The sequence below is a fragment of the Rhinolophus hipposideros genome, assembly GCF_964194185.1.
Source record: "Rhinolophus hipposideros genome assembly, chromosome: 9".
In the NCBI taxonomy this organism is placed as follows: Eukaryota; Metazoa; Chordata; class Mammalia; order Chiroptera; family Rhinolophidae; genus Rhinolophus; species Rhinolophus hipposideros.
The window spans coordinates 27,166,740-27,194,041 of record NC_138055.1 but is presented as its reverse complement, the minus strand read 5'-3'; the positions used below and the strand labels follow the sequence as shown (position 1 = coordinate 27,194,041).

The 27,302-nt window shown below is 35.9% G+C and overlaps 1 protein-coding gene across 2 annotated transcripts in view; it reads left to right on the top strand.

Moving 5' to 3' along the window:
* Positions 1 to 27,302, top strand: part of LRP6 (LDL receptor related protein 6) — a 125,647-nt gene that overhangs the window by 59,099 nt on the left and 39,246 nt on the right. For both annotated transcript variants that reach the window (XM_081060889.1, XM_081060890.1), the window contains exons 4-7: positions 7,393 to 7,589; positions 9,366 to 9,497; positions 12,021 to 12,417; positions 13,460 to 13,631. In XM_081060889.1, coding sequence (XP_080917015.1) covers positions 7,393 to 7,589; positions 9,366 to 9,497; positions 12,021 to 12,417; positions 13,460 to 13,631 — 898 coding nt within the window. The remainder of the gene's footprint in view (positions 1 to 7,392; positions 7,590 to 9,365; positions 9,498 to 12,020; positions 12,418 to 13,459; positions 13,632 to 27,302) is intronic.

Sequence of the window (27,302 nt, the reverse complement as noted above, 5' to 3'; positions counted from 1 at the left end):
AATCTTTATGTTGTTAGATGAAAACAGATCATTATGATGCAGTAAGTGCCACAAATTTACAAAAATTCACATTTGTTTAAAAAATGCAATCACAGATATGGATTAATCAAGATGAGAGGATGAGTTGGAGTCTTTCAAAATAAATTAACCATTTTTTCTCAGGGCAAATTAACCATTGTTAAGGTGCAACAAGGACCTAGGGCCTGCTGCTTATCTTCCCAGTGAAGAAGCTCGGTAATTAGGGTGGTAAATAGTCTTTATTCTTGGTTTAGTGCAGGTGCCTGCCTCATTTCTTGGTTTGGCTCAACTCTTTTCCTTCTGTCCTGTTGGGGGCTATGATTTAGAGCTAATGAATCTTTTACCAGTTGTTCTAAACCCCATTGGTTAGTTGGTTCCTGTTGTGCCTTACTATTTTAAAAACAGAAACCAGTTTTTCCATTCCCTGATGTTGGGAATTGCTTGTATTTGTATCTATTATACATGTACATATTGTACACATGCATATTATAAAGGAGAAAGATATACTTCCTATTGCCAAATTTTTATAGTGAACATACCATTATTCTTTATATAGTCAGGAGAAAATAATGACTTTGGAAAACAGTAAATACCAGATTTTGCTGAAAAGGTTTAGGTATGCTTCTCTCTTGCCCCTACTCCAGATACGTTATTAACTGTACTTCTGTTTGGCCTGCCTGTAATTTTCTCGAACACAGTGTAGCTCAGCCTTTCTTCACTTAAGACTCCCTTAGATGTTTCAGACTCTGTTCAAGTTATTTGCCCACTTTTAAATTGGATTGTCTTGTTGGATTTTGAGAGTTTTATGTATTCTTGATAGTTTCTTCATTGGATATGATGTTGCTTTCTGGGTCTCATTCTCTCAAGCAGTGGAGATATGGGATGAGGTTGTTTCTCTGTTTGGTCTCATTCTCTTGAGTAGGGGAGATACAAGATGATGTTTGTTGTTCTGTCTGTGTTGTGAGGTGATGGTGAGCTTAGGGTTAAAGAAATTCTTCATCAGGGGTTGAGAGAATTCCCTCTTTGTTCTGTCTGTTTCAGTCACATCAGCAGATGAAGTGAAGACGTAGCTAATTTATATCAGGACGATATAACACGTTGCCAGGCTTTGGAAAACCTTGGGCTGATGGTCCCAAACAAGAACAGTAGATATTGCTTAAAGGGATGAATTGGCCCTTTGGCCAGATGGTCAACATTCATATCGGTAACTGCCGGACCCTCCCAGAACTGGCCATTCCCGGAGGGGGAGGCAGGAACAAGAAACTTGGCTCTAAGTTACATCTGAAAAAAATATATATGACAGACCTCAGTTGGCAGTGTTAATTATTAATTATTATTTCGTCATTTGGTCATTTGTCATTGGTGATGTTTCATCATTCTAACTTTCTGAAGACTTCCAGCAACATGCAGCTTACAACATCAGGGGATGTCCTGACTTTCAGCTCTGAACCTGGTGAGGTCTGGCTGGTTCCCGGCCTCTCCAGTGTTGTTCCCACGGTTAGCCTTCTTGAGAACTTGTCAGCTTCTAGAAAACTTGTATGCAGCTTGCAGCTTAAACATCAGAAGATGCCCCAACTTCTAACAACAACAACAACAGCAGCAACATTTTTCAGATTGTTAACACCGTAAAAACTTACATGGAGCTTGCAGCTTAAACATCAGAAGATGCCCCAACTTCTAACAACAACAACAACAGCAGCAACATTCTTCAGATTGTTAACACCGTAAAAACTTGCATGCAGCTTGCAGTTTATAACATCAGAAGATGCCTTGACTTCCAACAACAACAACAACAACAAAGACAACAACAACAGCAGCAGCATTCTTGGGAATGAACAAGCAGCGGTGTGGGAGACACCTGAGTTTCTCTCAGCTACATACGTGGCAAGGTTTTGATTTACGATTTTTCCAGTGCTGTTCTCCCCGTTTGGTGAGCTTTTGACATCTACTGTAACAGTTACTATCCTATAGAGCTTATTACTGCTTTTGGATACTCCTTACTGATGTTATTTGTGTATTTAGCCAAGTGATTTTTGATCAATAGTAAACATATGTTGGGGTCTCTTAAACTTGTATGTATGTGTATTCCTTTGACGTGACATTGGTATCAATGTATATAGTTTAGTCTTAACCACCTTTACTTTCTGACATTAACATATTCTATTAATTGCCTTTGTCTTTTGCTATTACATATTGCTAAATAAATTGGTTAGATATTACTAAATAAATTCATTAGCCCCATTCTAGCGTGTGTCCCTCCTCCTTTTCCACCCCGCTTGTCATTACAGTGAGCCATTTTGTGTATGATACACTCTTTTGTTAAATTTATTCTCAGGTATGTGGTTATTTTTTATGGTGGTGTTAATGAATTATTTAATTATTTTCAAATTTTGTGGTTTTGGAAAGATTCCACATATAAGTGAAATCATACGATATTGGTCTTTCTGACTTATTTCATTTAGCGTAATGCCCTCAAGGTCCATTCAAATTGTTGCAAATGACAGGATTTCTTTCTCTTTTTTTTGGCTGAGTAGTATTCCATTGTGTGTGTGTGTGTCATTTTCTTTATCCATTCGTCTGTCCGTGGACACTTAGGTTGTTTCCATGTCTTGGTTATTGTAAATAATGCACGTTTTCATGGACCCATTGACCTTTGAATATCTTCTTTGGAAAAATGTCTATTCAGGTATTTTGTCCATTTTTTAATTGGATAATTATTATTATTATTTTCTATTGAGTTATGTGAGTTCTTTTTTTTTTTCTTAAAGATTTCATTGGGGAAGGGGAACAGGGCTTTATTGGGGAACAGTGTGTACTTTCAGGACTTTTTTCCAAGTCAAGTTGTTGTCCTTTCAATCTTAGTTGTGGAGGGTGCCGTTCAGCTTCAAGTTGTCCTTTCAATCGTAGTTGTGGAGGGCGCAGCTCAGCTCCAGGTCCAGTTGCCGTTGCTAGTTGCAGGGGGCGCAGCCCACCATCCTTTGTGGGACTCGAGGGGTTGAACTGGCAACCTTGTGGTTGAGAGCCCGCGCTCCAGCCAACTGAGCCATCCGGGAGCTCAGCGGCAGCTCAGCTCAAGGTGCCATGTTCAATCTTAGTTGCAGGGGGCACTGCCCACCATCCCTTGCGGGACTCGAGGGATTGAACTGGCAACCTTGTGGTTGAGAGCCCACGCTCCAACCAACTGAGCCATCCGGGAGTCAGCTCAGCTCAAGATGCCATGTTCAATCTTAGTTGCAGGGGGCACTGCTTATCATCCCTTGGGGGACTCGAGAAATGGAACCAGCAACCTTGTGGTTGAGAGCCCACTGGCCCATGTGGGAATCGAACCAGCAGCCTTCAGAGTTGGGAGCATGGAGCTCCAACCACCTGAGTCACCGGGCCGTCCCACATGAGTTCTTTTTATATTTTGGATATTAATGCCTTATTACATGTATGATTTTAAAACATTTTCCCGCGTGTCATAGGTTGCCTTTTCATTTTGGTGATATTTCTTTTGTTATGTGGAAGCCTTTTAGTTTGATGTAGTCCCAGTTGTTTGTTTTTGATTGTGTTGCTTGAGCTTTAGGTGTCATATCTAAAATCATCTCCAAGACTCATGTCAAGGAGCTTTCCTCCTATGTTTTCTTCTACAAGTTTTATAGTTTCAGGTGTTACATTTAAGTGTTTATTTAGTCCATTTTGGGTTAATTTTTATGAATGATATTGAAATTGGGGTCTAGTTTCGTTCTTTTATGTTTGAATAGCTAGTATTCCCAGTGACATTTATTGAAGAGACTGTTTTTAACTCCATTTTTGGCTTCCTTGTCAAATATTAGTTGATTGTATCAAGTTTTATATTTTTCATTGCTACTATGGAGAAATACAATTTATTTCTGTATATTGATCTTGTATCCTGCAAACTTGCTGAATTAATTAGGTCTGGGAGGCTTTTGTTTTCCTTGAAATTCTTTAGTATTTTCTACATACAGAATCATGTCATATGTGAATTATGACAGTATTATTTCTTCGTTTCAATCTGGATATTGTATGAAGTGTGATAAAAAATATGGTCAATGTTTAAATTTTAAGTAATTTATTACAATAAAAGACATATTGCCATTAATCCCCTTCAAAATACTCCCTTTCACTTTGAGCACACTTATCCCATCGTTCTTGCCGCTTTCTGAAGCGGTTCTGGAAGTCCTCTTTCCTGAGTGTCTTTAGCGGTGCTGTCGTGGCTGCCTCCAGGTCCTGAATCGATTCAAAACTTTTACCTTTCATGGTCATTTTGACTTTGGGGAAGAGCAAGAAGTCACATATAGCCAGATCCGGTGGATAAGGTGGATGAGGACACACCCTAATGTTTTTATTTGACAGAAATTGCCGTATCCCAAGCGATGTCTGACACGGAGCCTTTCTGTTGTGGTCAAAACATACGGTGAATGCTGCGGCCCAGTGCCATCCAACAGAAAGGCGGGGATCTTCAATACGAGAAGCAGCGTGTGGAACCTTAGTAACAGTGTATGACAAGTTTCAACTAACTTGCTTGGTGTAGTCAGTCGGGTGTGAGTTATGGTTGAGAGAAGGTGTTTTAAGTGTGCTGTAAATCGTCCTCCATCGTCACCACGCTCCATGACACACATCTTCCCCAAAGTCAAAATGACTCAGGACATCAAGGAAAGTTGTTAAGAGAGTTAATCCTAAGAGTTCTCATCACAAGGAGAAAATTTTTCTTCTTCTTTTTTTTTAATTGTATCTATCTATATGAGATGATGGTTGTTAACTGAACCTGTTGTGGTAATTATTCACAATTGATGTTGGTTTCCATAGTAGAGATCCATTTTTTAATTCCTATTATTGTGGCATACTACTGAAGAACTAGACTTTGATCTTGCCTGTGACGTTTGTTCTCGGTACCTGTGAATAACTCCCTGAAGTAACTTACATTTCTAAGGGGAAACCACCAGGTAGAACTATTTAGTAATCCAAACCAAAAGGAAGAAAGGTGAAGGCTACAGTTATCTCCACTTTGAGGAACAAGTCACCATTGTTTGGACAAATCGTAAATAAAGAATATGACAAGAACGAGTGATAACCTTCTTAGGTCTACTTTTTTGTTGTTGTTCAGCTCTGTTAATTACATATTTTATTTAAGAAATTAAATTTTATCAAGCATTCCCTGACTGTCTGATAAGTCCACCTACTTTGTGCATATAGTGTTGTGTGAGATCCTGGGGGAATGAAAATAAGCCAGAGTCTAGTATTTACTTCATTCTAATAAACTATTCATTTTAAGAACTTTTTATTGATTTTAAAAACCGCATGAAATGTTCACTTTAGTTGTAAAATGTTACCCCATTATCAGAAATATTAAAATATTGGAAACGTATCTTAAAATTGAGTCATTTATGAAATGTTTATTAAGTACCAAGCATACTGCTAAATATTTTTGCATATATTATCATTTAGTCTTCACAATAAATCATTAGGGTTAGAATATTCCATTTACATATGAGGAAAATAAAGCTTACAGAAATGATCTAGGTAGTAGGTGTCAGAGGGCATTTGAACTCTGCTCTATTTGGTTTCTTACCAATATATAAATGCTTTCAATCAGTATATAATATGAGTGTTTCTTTTAGGGAGGGATTTTGTTTTTCCTCTTTGTTTATTCTCCTGTGTTTAGTTCATTGGAGTGATTTTAACTTTTTATTAATACACAAAGGACTTAGAAGGCTTTTTTCTCCCCAGTTTTTCAAACATCTGATTATGCAATTTGCAATTCTTTGATTGTTAATAAAGTGCTAAGTAATTTAGTTTTTAGTATTCTTTGTTTTTCAGTTGTGTTACTCATCTTTCTTGGCAGCTTCTCAGAGCTCTATCTTTATGTCTTACCATAATGAATTTTGGAAGACTTTAGTGTGAAATATGCAGGCCTATTTAAATTTGGACTTAAAGTAGTATGATATCCCTCCTATAAACACCGTATTCACTTTAGTGAACTTAATAAAGCTGTTCATTTAAGAAGTGGAAGAAACTACTTCAGAAATAGACATTGTGATAGTTCTTCTTGGGAAATGAGAGAGAAAATATCTTCTAGGAAGAGAGAATTAGAAATGGGAGAAGGTGATGGTGATGTGGGTGGGCAGAATAGGTGTGAAGTTCTGAAAGAGAAGGTGTGTTTGGTAAAACCAGTCATGCTAATATTGTATTCAATTTTTTAAAAAATCTGGCCCAAATATAAGACACCTTGGGCTCGGATCATTTCATGTGCAATAACATGCTAATTGTGCTTAGATAAAAATTATTTCTCTTGAATTTATTTTACTGATAGTCTGTTAGATATTATAGATTAAAATAACCTCAAGGACCTAAAAATTGGATTATCTTCTCTAAAATATGTGGTGCTCTTTATTTCTCTTTAGTTGCTTACATCCTCCCTCACACCTCCCTTCCTTCTCTTCCTCCCAGCTGGACTATCTATGAATATAATATATTTGATATTGTGAAAATGTCAGCATTAATTTTCTTGAATATTATTTTGTCTCAAAACATTTTTTGTTCATTATTCAACAGTATTTATTAATTACATATGACTCTCCATGACAATCTGCAAAGTTCTGTGCCCTGAGTACTAATCAGGCTCTCTACCTTTTCTTTTGTATAGTATGGATTGCTTGTGAAATTTTTGGGTCTGCTTTGTTTCACGAACACATTCTGCCAGTGGCGGGACTTCCTTTTTGCTACGTGACTTGTGGAGCTTAAGTAACCAGAAAGCCAGCGGAGATGATCTTTTGCTGGAGTTAGACAGACTGGGATTTGCAGAGAAAGCTCTACCAGAATGCCTTTTTAGCCTCATGTGTATGTTTTTACTTTCAGTTATCAAAACCATAAGAAGTGATGGAAGAAACAGGCTCAGATTTTTTGTTCTTCCACATCAAGAAGAGAAAAACCTATTGATTTAAAACTACTTCCCAGTGCCAACTGTAAACCCTAGGGTTTTTCTTTTTGCCCACTTTTCTCCTAACGAGATGAAATATGTGGAAGGATGGAAGATGTGAGTCCAGAGATGGAAATTGACACCAGTGCTAATACTTGGGCTTTGTCTGTCTGGGAGCTTCTGGTGAACCTGGGGCCTGCTGCCAAGTTAGGGACCATTCTGAAGTACTGGGTTTGGGGGTTTTGGACACCTGAAAATCAAATCTATTTGAATTTGCTATGTGACTTACTTTTCATAGGTATATTTGACCTTAAAATATGTGTTACTCTGGTATGTGTAAATGGTATGTGTAAATGTGTAAATGTGGATTACAAAACCATTTTAATGGGAGAGATGACGTTTTGATCAAAGAAGAAAATGTAGAAATGTTTAAGTTTTTCTCTTTGTGTTAATAGGCAGGCAGTGGTTAAAGGTTCCCTTCCACATCCTTTTGCCTTGACGTTATTTGAGGACACATTGTACTGGACTGACTGGAATACACACTCCATTTTGGCTTGCAACAAGTACACTGGCGAGGGTCTGCGTGAAATCCATTCTAACATCTTCTCTCCCATGGATATACATGCCTTCAGCCAACAGAGGCAGCCAAATGGTAAGTGATCTTGAGTTTTAAATTGTAAGTTGGCATAGCTTTGTAGCACTGTTGATGTCTGGCGTTCTTGAGAGGCAGGAGGAGAGAGGACATATCCAAAGGTAGTGGGGAGGAATGAAAAATAGGGAAAACGTAAAAATATAATTCATGTTAAATAACAGCCTAAACCATTTGTACCTTGATATTTATTACTACAGACTACTTCAGCCCCTTATTTGGGTCTGGGTTATGGAGGTAGAGAAGTGAGAAATAAAACAAGAAATAGCTCATCTGCTAAGCTTATATACTAATGCATTTCTTGTTCATATTATTTCTCTCTAATGTGTGTTTGATTTTATTTTATATGAGTATATTTAAAAGCAGACACTTTTCTTAAATGGAATCTTCTGTTAATCTAACTGGTGAATTTAAGTACCTCAGGTTGCTGAATAAAATACCTGCTTAAACTTTTCTGTGCACACCCTACCTCCCTTTTTTCTTAGTTTTGCTTCTAATTTTTGGCCAACCTTTACAATGACTTGGGCTGTGATTGCTGACAACAGTTGCTTATAAAAGAGGATTAGAATTAAGTTTAAAAGGAATATGAGAATGTTAAGTGTTTGGCACTTGTGTGTAAATAAATGTTTGGCATGTGTCTGATTGTATTCCATAGCCAAAAAAGAAGGGTTTTTGGATTATGCATTGCTTTGTATTAGCTTCTTCCATTTAGGGGGACATAGTCAGATGTTTGCATTTGTTATGTTGGAGTCTTGTGCTCATGAGCCCATAAAAATGTTTTTACATGTATGTGTTAACTCTTTTGTAAAAAAGAACATGTTTAGTTACTTGTATAAATTTTTTATTCTCAAGGTTAGCCCTCAGGAAAGAATTTCCCTTTTTTTCCTACATGGCATTGTTGATCCTTTATGTTTTACTAGTTTGAGCATATGCAGTTATCTATCATACTGCTTTCTTTCATGTTTCATATTTCGTTGCTATTATGTTTTTTTCCTGGATATTATTTAAATCAACCCCTTTCTGTAGTTTCTACAAATCTGCTGATTAATCTCTGCTTCTCAATTTTCCCCTCTTTTAATCTATATGCTTATCTTTTTCGTGTTAATCTTTCCAAAGTTTGATTTTTTCGACATTGGAATTATTTTCCTTGGCTTTCAATGCCCTCTGCCACAGTCTGTTCTCATTCTCTGTGCTCATTCAGATTTAGTTCTTCTTCGTCAACAGAAACCTTAATCTCTAGTTAGACTACTCACCTTATTCTCTCTCCTAGTGTACAGCCTCCAAGCTTTTATTCGTGTGGTTTCACCACACTTGAAGTGTCCTCTAAGCTCTCTTTCCTATCCTTCAAGACTCCTGTCATGTCCTACATCCTTCATGAAGCTTTTTCCCCCCCGTTTTTTAATTCCTAGTGATTTTTTTCCCATTTGACTCTATACTTATTTACAGTCTCTGATGTACAAGATAGCATTTAGTTTTATTGTTTTATATCGTGTTCCAGTTAATTTTGGCATACTGACTACTAGATTGTAAGCTCTTTTAGGGCAGGGACCTCCTGGTTTATTTCTGGTATATTCCTCTTGAATACAAAATGCTAAGTAAATTCTCACTGATTAATTCCCTTCCTTGCAGATGGTCTGGTAGTCAGGCACCTGGATGACATTTGGTAATAATTTGGTTTATCACAGTTGCTCATGTTTTGGTTGTTAACCTTTGTGTACCTAGTGTGAAGAAGGTCGTCTGTAATCATTGGTATTAATCAGTGTGATTTATATTTGACAGCTACAAATCCATGTGGAATTGATAATGGTGGTTGTTCACACTTGTGTTTGATGTCTCCAGTCAAACCTTTTTATCAGTGTGCTTGCCCAACTGGGGTCAAACTCCTGGAGAATGGAAAAACCTGCAAAGATGGTAAGAAGATGGTCTCTAAGAAGGAAAAACTTTACATAGTAATTGGGATTCTTATGGTTCATTTCATTTCTCTATAATAAGCTCTGTAGATTACAGTGCTTTGAGAGACGAGTCAGTCTTAGTCTTCACGGTTGTATAACAGGAGAGTTTTGTGTTTTATGGCCTTTCGAATACATTTATAAATTATTTGAGCATTTTAAATTTTAACATGCTATTTTTGAAAAATATTAGGTGTTCTCTTTATCAAATATAAGTCATTGATATCGCAATTGATTCCTATGGAAATGAGTATTACTTTTCATAAGAATACATTTTAAACAGTAGGTAGCACTTGTACATCAAAAAACCCTGTGCAGGGAAAAAGATGTTCATTAAATTTTTAACTATAAAAACTACTGTGGGGTACATTTTCTAAAAAATAATTGATATTTTTAATTGCCTTTCACAACGAAGTGCTTTCAGAAGAAGAAAACATTCCATATTTTACTGTTTAAAGCAACCTCTTTCTATACTTAACACCTACACCACTCCTTGTCCATACTTTCTTAATTCCCTGTAGAGAGAGGGCATGTTGGAGAAGTATACTGATTAGGACATTTCCAGGGACTTCTGGTTTGGGAGGACAGCAGTTCTTCTCATTTTCTTCTTAATGACAATGTTATTCTTCATTCTTACTTCTGTGGATCACCATCTGGTTCTCTAGCACCAGCAAGACCTGGTAAGAAAATTGTTATATTTAGCAGTGGCTTCTTTATCTAACTCTGAAAAGCAGAAGCCTTTATTTCAGAGTGGGTTAGAGAGTTCCTGGCAAGGGGGTCAGGGAGTCAGAGAAATGGAATTGAGCCGGTTTGCAGGATATTTGTCATGACTTGGCATTGATAAATTATCCTCATAGTCAAAGGTGAAGCTGGCTGACTCTTGTCAGACCGTTTCCATGGCGAACAATAATTTGGTTTCAATTTAAAACAAAAGGTTTTTGTAATGTTGCTTTTTTTGTTTAAAAATGTAGCCTGCCTTTAAAACAGGATTTACTTTAGCAATAGTGGTCTGTCTACTCCCTCACAGCATAAAAAGGTACATGTTTGACTAGTATTTTGAATTTCAGATATAGATTTGGCATATAGTAAATAGCCTTAAGTTAGCTATTGTGTTTTGATCACCTTGCTCAAATTAACAGCTTTACTTTCTGTAACTTCTTTGTTTGCAGAGTTGGGTAGTTAGCAAAGGCTGTGAATTTTACAAAGTTCTTCCTACTTGGTGCCTGCTATGGCATTTATGGCTGTATATTCTTCAAGATAGAGTTCACTTGTAATTAGTCCTAGATTCAAAAAGCGATGTTGAGAACTTTAGTCTTCTCTGGTTTTCAACTATAATTCCAGATTGATGCTTGAAGTTTAATGCAAGTGTTTTCTTCTGGACTCATTTCTTTGGTTCATTCTTTCAGATGTCATCTTGCTTATTATCTTTTATTAGCTCTTATAGTTAGATGATTTTTTTACTAGTGATTTACTTGAACAGTAAAAATGAAAACGAAATAGAAGGTTGAACTTAATACCATTCTCAGCTATGTTTTTATTGAATACTAATTTAGGTTTAAAATATTTCATAAATAAATGTGATTTAAAACAGTGAAAAAAATTTTAAAGTCTTTATTTTCTAATGATAATACTATATTAGCTAATACTTATTGAGTATTTTTATTTTCAATACATTCCTGAGTTTTACATTTATCTCCTTTAATCCTCACAGCAACCCTAATGAGATACAGATGAAGAAACTAGGCTTAGAGATTAGGTGTTTTGTCTAAGTGTGTATAGCTACTTGAATCCAGTTCTAGCAGATCCACAACTCTTACTCTTAACCACTGTGTTAGATTTATCTGATTCCCTTTTGCTACTGCTGCTATTTCCTCCTCCGTAGCCCCTTTTGTCCTAATTCTGTCGGGCATTGTTTTATCGATCTCTGTCAAAACAACTTTACTGAGCTATAATTTACATACCATAAAATTCAGCCATTTCAAATGTACAAGTCAGTGATTTTTAGTAAATGTACAATTGTGAAACCATCACAATCCAATTTTAGAACATTCTCATTAATTACAGAAGATCCTTGTTCTAGATTTCCTTCCTCTTTAAACATACTTCTTGAACAAAGGACCTATATCTGTGTCTCTTTCTTCCTTTAATATTCAGCTTCTTAGCTCTCTAGTTATTACTTAGTTATTATTCATTATATCATTCGTAGCTGTTTTAATTCCATGGCTACATAATAAATGAAACCAGAGAGAGAATCAATACTTGATTTCAGAGCTCTGCCATTACAGAGCTTTACCTCGTAGTCAAACTATTCCTATTTCACTGCATTACTTTCCGTTTCCACCTTAAACAGACCCTAGTATCCTTTTATACTCATTTACTTTTGAGGTCTTGAAGAAGTTCTGCGTTCTTTATTTAGAGTGGCTAAATTTTGCCTATGGGTTTTAATTTTCTCTCTTTCTTCATTTATTTTACTTTGTTGTCCTAGGTGCCACTGAATTATTGCTTTTAGCCCGAAGGACAGACTTGCGACGCATTTCTTTGGATACCCCAGATTTCACTGACATTGTTCTACAGTTAGAAGACATCCGTCATGCCATTGCGATAGATTATGACCCGGTGGAAGGCTACATCTACTGGACTGATGATGAAGTGAGGGCCATCCGCCGCTCACTCATAGATGGAACGGGCAGTCAGTTCGTGGTCACCGCTCAAATCGCGCATCCTGACGGCATTGCTGTTGACTGGGTTGCGCGAAATCTGTACTGGACAGACACTGGCACTGATCGGATAGAAGTGACAAGGCTTAATGGCACCATGAGGAAGATCTTGATTTCGGAGGATTTAGAGGAACCTCGGGCTATTGTGTTGGATCCCATGGTTGGGTAAGAAGCTCTGCTCATAGAAAATTTTGCCTGTGTTTCTGTTTTCTACAGGTCCCTAAAAATATTGACAAAAACTATAACTCGTGTTGGTTTCCAATACACATTTTTAGAATATAGTGATTGGAATAAAATCTCAAGTTAAAGAATTGCTACTTCTTTTCCTGTGAACGTTTTGAATACTTTTTCTTTCTAAATTAAGTCCATGCTTGCTGATTTTGGGTGTTGGCTGCAGATTCTGCCGAGGTTGCATCATGACCATGAAAAATGTGAAAAGAAATTGTTTTCAGAACCCTTTCTCTTCCCCTAAAAGACTTAATTTCTTCCCATGTTCAGTATTTCTAGACAGATATTATAAAAAATATATCTTACTTTATATATTTCCAAATATACAAATGACTCGATTTTCAAAACTTTGTCAGGACATGCAGCTTTACCCCCAGTCTTTTCTTTTTTGCCATAACAGCCTGACTACAGTCCAGGAAGGCACAGTTTTCTACATACTCATCAGTGCTATTTGTTACTATGAGATTCATTTTGAGGACGAACATAGTATAACAACAAAGCATTACACGTCAGTGTATACCAGTGCCTGAGAGCCATGTAAACTCCCAGGAGCCACAAGAATCACTTAGCACTACGGGAAGAGTTAGTTATCTGGGGAATTCAGTGTGTCTGAATACCACTGGGATAACCTAGTTTGTGTCAGATGACAAGTCAGCAATACAAAGAGGATTGTTCATGGGAAGGAACACAAAATATTTTGAAAAAACTTAACTAAAAATGGAATATCATTATTGGAAGGCATTTTCATTATCAGTTCTAGGAAACACTGTTTATTAGAAAATTCCCTATCAACTTATACACTGCAATTATAAATATCTTAAGCATATTCTTTGATATATTTAAGTCCTATGTTTTTTTCCCCTTTTATGGTGTTAATTGATGATACCAGTATAATATGAGGGGTGGATCTCACCTTTAGGATTTCTGAAAATTGAAGTTGATTATCTGTGTTTAGCTCATTTTCTGTATACTTCTATAGGTACATGTATTGGACTGACTGGGGAGAAATCCCGAAAATTGAGCGAGCAGCTCTGGATGGTTCTGACCGAGTAGTGTTGGTTAACACTTCTCTTGGTTGGCCAAATGGTTTAGCCTTGGATTATGATGAAGGCAAAATATACTGGGGAGATGCCAAAACAGACAAAATTGAGGTTTGTTTTCTTGCTTTTTCATTTTAAAACCAGTTTTATAATGGTTTTGAGTTGATGCTAATTTGATACAGATAGTCCTGCCTTTTGTCTAGGGTTCCAGAGGTATCTTTTATAGAAATTTTACTCAACTTTTAGGATTTTAGAGATTATGTATTTTCTTGCACTTAACCCTGGGATTTTGAGTTATACTGGCATGAGAAATGGGTATTCATCTATTTCTAGTCTTAAAAGTTTATGCGAATGATTTTTCTTTATTATACCGATAATGAAAAAAAAATCCACTGCATGGATTTCCTAGGGGAAGTTTCTGCACAAACCAAATATTATATGAGATCTAAACTGGAAGAGCTGGGGGTCATGTCAGGAAAACAAAGCCCATATGTGCATATAAATATGGCTCTTTTTGGTTTTAATTGGTGTTGGGGGCCGGTAGTGGCATATATTAAGAATTAAGATGATTACATGCAAACAGTTTTTAAATTGATTTATGAGCTGTGTGGTAGAAAGATTAATTAACCAAAGCTTGGGAAAAAATAATTACCAAATGATAAAATTAAGTTGTGGCAATCAAAGTAGAATTATGGTGGAAACAACCAGTGGTGAATATTTTATCACAGTGTTTTTGTAACATCATATATCTTTGATACCGAGTGTGAAGTCTAAATTTCATAACTTTGAGTTAGGCTTTCCTAGAAGTCTTGGGGGTCGTGTACTTAAAACAGAGTTTCTATAACAATATTCCTTTGGGGGAGGCATAACTTCTCATAAAAGGAGTGGCTTTGAATGGCTTGTCAAAGCCACAACAGATAATCTCCTAATACATAGATCATTTGGGATCTAGAGCAGTTATTTCAGAAAGATATTTCTTAGGAGTGCCAGGGACTCTGAGTGAATAATGAATTAAAGGGCCTTTCAGAATGGAAACTTGGAATAGAAAAATACCCATTAGTATTCCCACCAGGCTCAAATACAGAGAATTGCATCTCTTATTCTTGCAGCTGGTTTCCATTAATAGAAAATTTTGCATAGACTTGGCTATATAAATTTTCTCCCTGTTGTTAGTGTTTCACTACCCCCGACCCCCTTTTAAATCCAAGTTAGTGTTTGAATCTTTAACAGCTGGAGTACAGTGCTAATGAGACAAAGGTTATGGGTTCACTTTTCAGACAGGCTATTAGCTTCACTCGGGTTGGCTTGAATACAAATTGCACACCCATGCCCAACCAATTCACAGATGTGCATTATTGATCAGCTGTGGACTATACATGAGTGTATAGGTATTATTACTTTTAGAAAAGCAGTTTAAAGCCCATGTGTCCAAGAAGAATGTCTGTACATAAGGGAAGAACACACATAATTTCTATTATGGAAGAGCAGTTGATTTATTATTTTTTAGGGATTTTTAAAATTCCATATTTGGTCTTACCTTTTTTAGCTTACTATGACTGATTAGATTGTAAATAAAACATTTGTTTCTTACCGGGAATTTTTCAAGTCTCACATTCTCCACGTCAGGTCACTTTAAGTACTTTAGAAACTTATTCAAAATCATAAATAGTTCAGGAGGGATTCAGATTGAGAAATGAGAATTTACAGAGGTTCTGAGTGACAGTGTTTAAGAATAAAAGTGAATACACATTACATAATAATATATAATATTGATTAAGTAGGATTTATTTTCTTAGTTTGCAGTAAGTGCAGATGTTAAAATTAGTGTTCATTTTGGCCTCTTTGTTCTGTCTTCTTGAGCTGTACATTTGTACACCGTGGTGTCATTTGCTTCCGCTTTCCTTCTTCCCTGAGTGGTACCAGCATCTTTAAACCTGCCTTTCGGATCTGTTTCTCTTCTTCCAGGTTTGCTGGAACACAGCTGCTGTTTGTCTTTGTCCTCTTTTTGACAGATGATTTGGGGTTTGTGGTATATCTACTTCCAGCAAATTATACACACATAGACCTCCCTTTATTTCCCCTGGAGATTCTGATGAAATTTCCCTAATTGAGGATCAGTGCTTTTGTTATTTTCTTTTCACAGACACATCTGGGAAATAGAGAGCAGGTATTGTTATTTATTCACTTCTTAATTTATGGTGATGTGTAAAATTGTTAATATACGGCCAACTAAGGCAAGAGCAGAGCTCTTCATCTAAATTAATCTTGCATAATCGGGGGAGAAAAATTGTTAGTTGCCCGTTCTGAGACTAGCATTGATGATAGGAGCAACTGCTACCACCAGCTGTTCGTCTCACTTTGCTTAATAGTAGGTGGATTGTACTGAACTTGAAAACTTTTGTAAAGATATAGACAGTTTGTGAAATGCTTGTTCTAAAATGATTTGCTAGCCTTTGTTATGTAGAAGCTGATCCTAGGTACTGATCTGACCCTTGCCTAGGCCACATGCTCTCTTCTAGTCCTGCACCCGTAAGAAAGCTTCCCAGCTTTTGTCAATGCCCAAAAATGAAAGCTGCGTTTTCCTGGGACTGGAAGAAAATACAGATTATGGCTTTAATAGCCCTGTTCCTTTCTGGAAGACTTAAAGTTTACTTGGGATCAAACTGCCCTATATGTGTTAATAATACATTTGGGAAGAGAAGATAGTTATTTGGTAAACTGTTATGTAGCAATGTTAAGACATAGTAAACTCTAGTGTTCTGAGTGGATCTTAAGGGAAAGGCTCAGAATGTTCATTTGCTCCCTGCTCCCTTAGTGGAGATTCCTTAGATCAAGTTCTCAGTCCCATTTTTAGTAAGGGAGATGTAATCGGACGCTGGATATATTGGGGAACTGGGGCTAAGGATTAGGGAAACCATGAAAAGTAATGGGAAGCGCTGGGTTTCAGATTCAGTTTTTATTGTACAGAATTGCAGAAAGAATGGTTTACATAAGGTTTATAACCGTCTTCTACAAAGAGGGTGGGACACAGGAAACTGCTAATGACATCGGATTTTTTAAGGCTGTCATAATATTGACTGATGCTTTGATATAAGAATGTCTGTCAGGATATATCTTGATTTCCTTGTCAGCTGACAGTGACTATTTATCTGTAGATGTTAGTTAAAAGGTAAAGCTGGTACTTGTTCATGCTGCTTCCTCATTTTGCTGAAATCATTTTGTCGCTTTTTACGGACAAGATTCTGGTTTATTTGTCTGTACTGGCCTCCCCCACCCTCTGCCCACCCAAGTTACTATAGTGTTCTGGGGTTTCCTGATAATAAATACTAAAACATTAGTAGAAAGGATCATTTCTATTTTTCTGAGAGGGGAAGCATCAAATAAGCCTTTATTTCTGTTTTATAAGACCCTGAAGTAGGCAGAAGCACATTGTGACTTAACAATATTCTCATGTTTCGGAGTCAGGTTTCACTACCAAAACACCTATTACACTGAGGGCCTGCAGTACTGTTTATCAATAGCAAAGACATATTGATAATTTATAAGTTTAAAGCATTTTCTTGCAATTATATAAAATTAAGAATGTACTTTTGGGGGGATACTTTCCTCATGACTGATTAACAGAATTAATTTGTTTTGAATCACTGGTTTTAGTGAAAATGCTGTCATAGCTAAATTTTCTTACAATTTGTTTTCTCATATATTTTTTATTTCATATTTTTGCTTCTTTTGTTTCTGCTGACAAATGCAGCAGCATCTAATAGTTGTAGGTAAAAAGAGAGATTTTTTTCTGTTTGTCTACTTAAAAGGCCTGTAGATTTGTTTTAAATCCCTCTTATTGTAAATTTCTCTACTTTAGGGAATACAATAGGTAGTTCTTTCCAAATCTAATTATACGTGGCACAACTTTTGGGAAACAGCAATGGAGATTATTAGAACCTTGACTACCAAGAAATTTTGAATAAAGAGGGTATTATTGTTGGGATCTGTGTTGAAAACTTGGCATTTGGTGAATATCCTAGTTCATATTCTAAGGCTGAATATGAAATTACAGGGTTACATTTTCCTCTCATGACAATTTCCTGTATTTTATCAATATTCTAATAAGGAAATTTGTTTCCCAGGTATTCAGATTCCTTTTTAAAGTAAATTCTTTGACATCTTTAGTCTGTGTATTGTGAAAGTCTGTTAAAACATACAAGGACCCATTTTTGATAATTTTTCTAATTGTTTCTAAGATTACTTCCTCCTTAAAAAGTATAATAGTATAATCATCTGTTGTTGAGATAAAGCTCTTCTGATTATATGACAAGTACCAACAAGTACTTCCTTTTGAATCTTTGCTAGTTTATAACGTTTAATGCTCCTTAAAACAGTTTATACTGTACTTTCAGTTTTAGATAATCAAGATACTGAACTTAAATACCTGAATCTTTGACCATTCCTACTACTTTATCGCATTATATGTATGTGAATATATATTTCCCCCGTCATCTTCTTGACATAAAGTAACAGAAGAATGATATTGATAAACTCCACCTTAGATTCCTCAGCTCAACAGAATACCTGGATTTGGGACCTATATTCATTGAATTGACAAACACCGGGCTGCCATATTACATCATCTTGCATCTGTTTGGGGTGTGTCTTATAATATATTTTTAAACTCCTATTTTCAAGTTACCTGTTCATGTACAATTCTAGCAATATTATTTAACTTGTTATAATCTGTAGCAGCCAAAGTAGTACATCATCCAATTATATGCTCTGTTGTCTCATTATCTACTTGACTTTGGCTCTAAAAGGTATTGCATGTATATAATGAGAGAACCGACCTTGATGATAGGTGTAATGCTTTCCTGAACTGCCACAACAAACCCGAGAGCCTCACCAATCTAGATGCTTTGCCTCACTTAGGAGTTAGTATAGTTTTATCTATGTAAATTAGGATAATCTGATGCATGTTGGTACTTAGAAAGCATTTTAGTGACCAAGTTTGAACTTGCTTTTGGATCATTTTTTTAAATGTTCTGCTTTTACACTTTTTGTTCTCATGTTTTAGTATAAAACCATTTAACATGTGTGGAGATATTTTTAGTTTCCATCCTAAATGTTTAAAGCTGTTGTTTAAAGCTTGCCAAATGTGTAACTTTTTTACTAATGGAGTCCATGTAAACCATTGTTTTTCAGGAGATTATTTCTCTATAGGTGGGAAACTATTATAGATTTAAAGGAGTCATAAAGATTTAATTTATATTGTTTTTAGAAGGTTTGGAAAGGGTAAGATGATGGCAAGGATCACAGTTTTGGGGCTTGGAGGGAATTTGCAAAATATTGAGCAGTGACCAGTGACAGGTATTTTAACTCTTTGTTTCAATTTAAAGTTATCACCAGCTATTAAAAGATTCTGTGTAATAGTCATGTGTAAAGTTATCCATAATGAACAAAGTATTCTTCAATATTTTCCCCTTTACGTATAGTTTATGAAAAATTTAGACCTGCTAAGAATGTTCTAATGCAGGCCCTGTATTTTTTGTTGTTGTTGTTGAACTCTTAGATTTCCCAAACTCTTTACTCATTGTATATTGTAATTTGGTTTTTTGTTAGAGTTGATCTGAAATAACTAAATCGCAGAGAAGGATTAGAATTCCTTTTATTGCACTGAGATTTTCAATAGACTGGTGGTTGTTTAGTATTTCATTTATAGTTTGAGCTTCTAAAATCTGCCAAGACTTACAGAATTTGTAAGTAGGAATGAAATTAATGGCTTTATGCAATTAATAGAGTCCCTACTCAAAAGTTTTTGTTCACTTATTTTTTATTTTGGATTGACTAATGACTTGGCTTTTATTTTTAGTTGGGAGTTATAATATTGCTTTTGTGTTTTAGTTACAATATTATTCTTAAAATATGTTAAAAACCTTCCATACCACAATAGATTTTATTCATCTACAGTAGAAAGTAAACAATGTTTCATGGGTTTTCAAAGTGTTGTTGTTTTTGAGTAAAATAAAACTGTTTTCTGATCTCATAAAGTTAACTATAGTTTCTAGATAGTATCATACTCACACAAACATTTTTTTCTTTCTATTCCAGGTTTCTCTTCCTTAAATTCAGCAGTGCTTGGTGCTTTTTGCTTAGTTAGCTCTTTTGTTTGCCCAAGGTCCTACAGCTTTCTATTTAGAAAGAATGGAATTCCAGTTTCCTGATTCCTAATAGAGTATTTTTTGTGTTGTGCCCTGCTGCCTCTTTTTTATTTTGAAATAATTTCAGACTTAAAAGTTTGCAAGAACATCTTTCATCCAGCTTCATTTTATGTGCTTATAGAACAATTATCAATACCAGGAAATTAATATTGATACCATTTCCATTATTCCTATTATATTTATTAATTGGAATTCTCCTATAAGGAAGAACTGTCCCCTATTTATTCAAAATAAATATTCCATTGTATGTATATACCACATTTTCTTTAACCATTCACTGTCTATGGACATGTAGGTTGGTTCTACCTCATGAATAATACTACAGTGAACATGAGTGTGCAAATATCTCTAGAGATCCTGTTTTCACTTTTTTGGGGTATATACCTGGAAGTGGGATTGCTGGATCATATGGTAATCCTATGTTTAATTCTTCAAGGAGCCCCCTTCATTTTTAAAGCAGTTTCTGAAACAGCAGCATACCCAGCTTTATCTTACATTTCCCTTTATCTTACATTTCCCCTGCCTCAGCCCTGGAATCAGCTGTTGCTCCAAGGAGCCATGGTTCTTTTTAATGAAGAATAGTGTTTAAAAACCAATATCTGAGCATAAGGCATGCTCATTGGTACGGGAGTACTTTCAACACTAAGGTGTTACAGTTGGTTTGTTTTTCTACTCAGAATTTAAAGAGAAGTTACTTTAGCCGGGCTTGCAAAGAATGAGAGGAAAGGGGGAAGTTGCCGCTTGTTAACTTGCGCATGTTTTCCCAGGCCGGTTTATGGAAGGCTGCAGGGCAGCGGGCTTTCAGAAATGTCTTGTGAAGCAATTCGGTATAAGGATGAAGGTGGTGTTGCTGTGTGTTGCTCTGTGTCATAATGATGCCTTCATCTGAAAATCTGTTCTCAGTTTTCTAGTTTTTCTAATTCAGGTCTTAGAAAGCTTTGGTTACAATAGCAATTTTTAGCTCTGTCCGTAAAAGAACATAGTAATATCTGTAAATGTTTAATAGTGTAAGCATGGCTTCTTGAAAACATATTATAAAACTACCTACTGCAACTATGATACCTTTCTCATATTAAAAAGTCACTTATTCACTCAGACACAATTGTCTTGACCCTGGTTAAAAAGCTTTAAGTGCATCACTGTCGTTGCCCTGCCGCTCTCTAAAACAGGTGCATGGGTCCCTTCACTTCCCCTGCTGGGCCCAAAGCATTTCTCTTACTTGTCATCCTAGTGATATTCTGCATGAGTGAAATGTTATTTCCATGGATGTAGTACATTCCAGTTTTTAAAAGGCCATTTCTGTAAAATTGTATTTTATACCCTATTAAATGTATCAAATCAGCCCCAATTATATCTGTTTGTGTCCTTCTATGAATTTTTAATTCACTACTCGTTTTGGATATTGGCTGGAATATTAGAGGAGGAATGGTCCATTGTGAGCATAATTTGAGTTTCTCTTTTGGAAGTACATAGCATTCCCAGTCCAGCTCATTTTATGATGGATGCCTGGTTGTCCTATTGTCATCTATTTCTTGAACGTGTCTAGTCAAGTAAAGTTGCATAGCCACAACTTTGGTAGTAGACTGGCTGCGTTCCAAGATTTCATGGGTAATTCTGTCTTGACATTTAATGAACTGATGAAACTGCTCAAAAACCGGATGTGATGTTTATAGAAAGTTTGCCATTACCTCCTCTCTGTGGAGATAATGTTCTGGTTAACCCACGTGTGTTTCCTGTTGTAGCCTATATTCTCAGTGTGGTTTGCAGTATTTGGGAATGCCTCAGAATGGTAAACCTATGCCGCAGTGTGGTTGAAGCAGCTGAAACCACTGGAGACTGGTTCAGATGGGGAGGTAGATTTTAGAGGTGACAGAAGCCTAATTATCAGTATAACTAATTAAACCACTCTGAGGTAATACAGTGAAGCACACCCTCCAGAGTTGCCAGAAGATTTAATTAGTGTTGGCTCAACTTTTAAAGCATAAGGGTAATCTTTCGGAATCACCTAAAATGGTTCACTTGTTCTGGGTTCAGAATGTACAAACAAGCTCTTACCAGGATTTGTGTTGTTATTTTAAACATAAGAGACTTCGAAACCATGTTTACAAACCTAGTAACCTCTCCAGAACAGTTACTGTTAGGTTGGTGCAAAGATAATTGCAGTTTTTGCAATTATTTTTAACTTTTAAACCACAATTGCTTTTGCACCAAACTAATAGTTGGGTATGAGACATGTAATAGTGATTTTCTTGGAGATAAAGCAGACTATTCTTGTTTTACTATGTTGCCCAGTAGAAAGAGATAGTGTGGTTGGTAGAAGAGAATTATTTAGGGGATAAGCCAGTTTTCTAGTAAAAGTGTCAACTCTGCACAAATAATTAAAGGAAAGAGATTTCAGAAAGTAACCATTGGACTCTGTATAAAGGGAAATACATGATTCTTTAGATGTAAGGTCTCACAATCAGATTTTATTTAAGCTGTTGATCCCTTAATCTCTTCATAGGATTTTTATAATTGCTTTCCACCTCATATCAACAACAAGAATAACAGCATTTATTAATAATAGCTTTTCTTCCTCCTCCTCCCCAACCCCTTCTCCCTTGGACTTGCTCCTTTTCTCCTTTTTCTTTTTTTTTTTTAAATTGGGGAGTATTGGGGAACAGTGTATTTCACCAAGGCCCATCAGCTCCAAGTTGTTGTCATTCAGTCTAGTTGTAGAGAGCGCTGTTCAGGTCCAAGTCCAGTTACCGTCTTCAACCTTTAGTTGCAGGGGGCGCAGCCCACCATCCCATGTGGGAATTGAACCTGCAACCTTGTTGAGAGCTCGCACTCTAACCAACTGAGCCATCCGGACATCCCTCCGGAAGCTCAGCAACAGCTCGTTGTTTTCAATCTTGTTGTGGAGGGCGCAGCTCACTGGCCCATGTGGGAATCCAACGGGCAACCCTGTTGTTCGGAGCTCGCGCTCTAACCAACTGACCCATCTGGCCGCCCCTCATTTTTTTTTTAATTATGGAAAATTTCAGACATACAGTAAAGCAGAGTAAAGATTCTCTTGAAACACCCAGCTTCAGACATTATCAATACATGGTCAATCTAGAATGTTCTGAAGGGGAGGGCCAAGGAGATGACAGATAAGGATTCTCTTATGAATATAACTGTGGTTTTAATACTTCTATTTTGAGATAACCTAAAAGAAATGAAAGAATCAGGCCTTTGTCCTTGCTTTTGCAAATCTAGCACTTTGAAATGTAAACTTGAAAATGTGATAAAAGATGAGAAAAGGTAGAGTTTTACTAATTTTCATCAGAAATTGTTTTTTGAAGTAATTTTAACCCATAATAGAATTACGTATAGTATAGCCGAGGAGGAATACACTTAATTGTTTGTGGCTTTACTGAGCCTGATGGGTCTAGGGCCACCCTGAGGGTGGGAGGTGTGAGAGGGGACAGAGATCTAATCTAAAAAAGGTATATTAATATTGTCGTAGGCTGTATAGTCACCACTATGAGATTCTAATCCTGCGTAGTCCATTATGATAGCCAGTAGCCATGTAGGGCTGTGGAGCACTTAAAATGTGGCTACTCTGAATTGAAATGCTTCAAGTGTAAAATACATACGAAGAAAACCTAATATGAAAAATACATAAGATTTCATGAAAAAAATGAAATATTGATTGCATGTTGAAATAAAAATATTTTGGATATATTGGATTAGATAAAATATATTATTTAAATTAATTTTACTTCTTAAATTTTAATTTTACTGTTTCTTTTAACTTTTTAAAATCTGGCTACTAGAAAATTTAAAATTACAAGCGTTTGTGGCTTACTATGTTTCTATTGGACAGCACTGTTCTAGACTCAATCCTATTATAAAAACTGCAGCAGACAAGAATAGGAAGATAGGGAATTAAGAGAGACAGTGTGCTTACAAAATTATAATATGTTTTAAAAATCTTTAGCACATCTTAATTACATTGTTTAATTTGAAATAGATATGATATATCTAGCTTTAGGGTACACTTGATTATGGCACTCCTCTTTTAGCTTTAACCCTCCCTCTGCAGACTTAGTTTTTGCTTTTAAAGAGAGAGAGAACAAGAAATAGTTGGAAAGGACTAATGCTCTAGTGAGTAAAGCTACAAAATCCTTAGTTGTGGCATTTAGGGAATTGGATGTAAGTTCTTGGCCATTGCGCTATCCTAAAGGTCTTCTTAAGACCTTCATTGCCATTTGTTGTTTTTCCTCCAGGTGTATGTAGCTAAAAACCTTAATATGTCCTTTGGTCTTTTTCCTTTTTCCCGAGGCCCTTGTTTGGACTTAGAGTAGTATTAACACTTATCCAAAACCCAGTTTAGTCAAGGGACTGTAGTGAAGATCAGCAAAGCATTTCTGATCTACAATTATTTATGTGCAATTCTGAAATCCAATAAGCTCTCAAAACTGTTATTTTTGTTAATTCATTTGGTGGAGAACCTGACCTGAAGCAATGCACGACTATTCAGTCTTTATCTCCCTTTGAAGAAATATTTATGTGTTTTGCTTTGAAAATATTAATGTGTTTGGCCACGAAGTGCTGCTCTGGACCCATGTAGAAGTGACATGCTGTGTGCATTGTGTTAACCTTTCTAAATAGCAAAACACATCTGAATTCTGAAATACAGCTGGCCACAAGACTTTCAGATAAGGGATTTTGAACTTCTGTTACCATCTCACAGGAATTGAAAATATTTTCTTAGCCATAATTCTGTATTTCAGATATTTATCTTTAGCACAAACCATCTGAACCAGTGACAGAGGTAAATGAGGTCCTCCTGACATACAGCTTTGTCAGGTCACTCTCCAAGTGCTTTCACTGGTACTGTCTCCTTTAAGTCCCTTTTGTATTCTTTCTGCCTCAGAATTTCTTTAAAAGTCAGTCATACAGAGCATCCTTGACACTGTATCTTCAAATGTGTTATTTCTTTTATTCTGGAAAATCTTTTTATCAAAATTCTTCAAGATGGGTTTGAACTCCTACTATTTCCTGAAGTTTCTCTTGGTTAGCTATAGGCCAGAGAGAAGGGTATATCTGTATGGTTATAATATAAATATAATTTACCTTCCCAACTAAGATTGAAATTCCTAAGCTAGAAGAGACCCTGTTATAAACTTCTTAGCATTCATCATGGTTTTTTATGGTGATTTGCATTTATTAGATATGTTCATTAATGTTTGATTTGGGGGCAGTAGAATGAGGGTCTGGTAGAGCATCAAAAGTATGCTCTGATCAATTTATCAAACTGTTCCTTTTAATTTACTGTTTTAGTTACTGTACAGCTAAGTATCATAAGCAAACAGTAAAAATGGTGGTTGGAAAAGGGAAGAAGGCCCTGTTGTTTTCCAGTGGTTGCCAGTATATAGAAAGATGTGTATTGCTTCTATTCTTCAGTTTAACAACGTGCGGTTTTATTCTTTTAGTTCCACATATTCTTTTATATTTTTGTATTTTTATTTTGAAGCACTACATTTTAATCAATTAACTGTAACTATTTAAATATGACTATTTCCTTTTAAGGACTAAAGCATTTTACTAAAATAATTCTAAAGGGCACAAACCAGCACTTACTGAGCATCTACTACACATCTGGTGCTGTGCTATGCATTTGATATTATTTTCTTTAATCCTTAAATAATTCAGTGAGTTTAAGTGCTCTCTACCTATTTTACATGTAAGAAATTGGCTAAAGTTACCCAGTGAGTAGTAGAGCTTATATTTGAAATCCAAATCTATCTAATTCTGCCAGAACATTGTTGGCTAATCATGACATTTTAGAGAACAGAAGAAGGAAGGGTAACTGCTAAATAGAGGATCCTTAATTATGTCAACTAAAAGGGTCGATTAGAATTGTGCTTATGTTGTTTTTCTCACTGAGATTTTCAGTTTCATTTTTCACCCTTTATTGAAACTCATACTTAATCAGCTGTCTTTTAAGTTGTTCATTTATCAAAATGAACGCACAAAAACGTTGCAGGATGACATAGCTAAAAGAGAAAAGAGTTGGTTGATCTTGTAATATTTTTGAAGTAGAAATTTAAATTTTATTTTTTGAAAAAGTTCAGTATTAGGCATCTAGAATATGCTTTTAGATCAGTCATTTTTAATAGAAAGGCCAATATTTGGGTACAGTAATCAGCCAAATTAGTGTTAATTTATTAAATGTAAGATAATGCATAATAATTGATTTAAATGAAACTAGGAATACAATCAAATTAGGTATATTTTTTATACCGTAAGCTTGTAAAAAAAGTAATGTTTTAGAGTTCTATAATAATGGATATTTAGCACTCTGTTAGATGCTTTCTGATAGGATGATGGACTCCTAATGGAGAACATCAGTTCACTGTGAAGTACGTGATGTTTTAGATGAGGTAGCAGTACGTTTTCTGGGAGATGCAGTTAGAAATTCTGCAGTCGAAACTGATGAGACCTTAGACTAGAACTTTGCATATGTATTTGCAATTTGTCCACATACGGTAATAGTAGAAGCCATAAGATTTGATGGGCTTTCTGAAGGGTGTTTTACAGACAGAAAAGAACGTGGGCACCTTGAAATATATCTACTAAGATTTGAAAAAGGATGGAGTAATCAGTGAAATAAAGAGATAAAAAGCAGTCCTGGCTATAGGAAAACAAAAAAGACTATATTGTGCCATGAAAACCCAGTGCAGAGTTTCAGTGGGTGTTAAGATTATCAAATGTTAAAAAGAGACAAAAGAGTACAAAAACTAAGAAAAGCAAGAAAGTAGTCATCGACCGTTTTCAACAGTTACTTAATCTGAGTCATAGATTGGAAGCCATTTGTAGGGAGTTAAGGGAATAAATGGTAAGAGCTGTGGAGGCAGCTGTTAGAGATCATATTCAAAGAACATGGCAATAAAAACCACCATTCAATTTTAAACATCATCATTCAACTTTTAAACAGTATCTTCCCAAAATGGGGGAAATTATGTTGTGTTAAAGGAAGAAAAGAAGGACCTATGGAGAGGGAAAAATTGAAGATTCTGGGAAGGAAGGAAATATTACTGGGAGGAAGTTCTTGTAAAGGGGTTGGAGGAAGATACTGGAGTAAGAGCGAATCTCCTTAGTAGGCTGGAGGCAAAAATATAGTTTTATCAATAAGCTTCCCCTACCTAAAATAAAGCCTTTTCTAAATTATATGCATAGTAAAGGAAAGATTTTTCACCTTGATCAAAGTATCCAGGCAGTAATAGAATGGGGCCAGAAATTCTTTCTCAGAGCTTTGCCATTAGAAGGGATCAGGAATATGTCTTTTCTCCAAAAGTAGGCGGTGGAATGCATTTTTACATGGATTTAAAATTTGGTCAAGAATACCTTTCATTCATTCAAATGGCTAAGCTGTGGGATCTGAGGATAAGAACTGTTATAGAAATTTTCATTTTCATTTTTAGGAAGGCTTCTTGAGTGTCTTAGGAAATCTATCTCCTTTTAAAAATCATTGAACAAGTATTTATTGAGTCCTTTGCCAGGATGTTTTCTAATAGCTGTGGAAGACACATAAATGGATGAATTA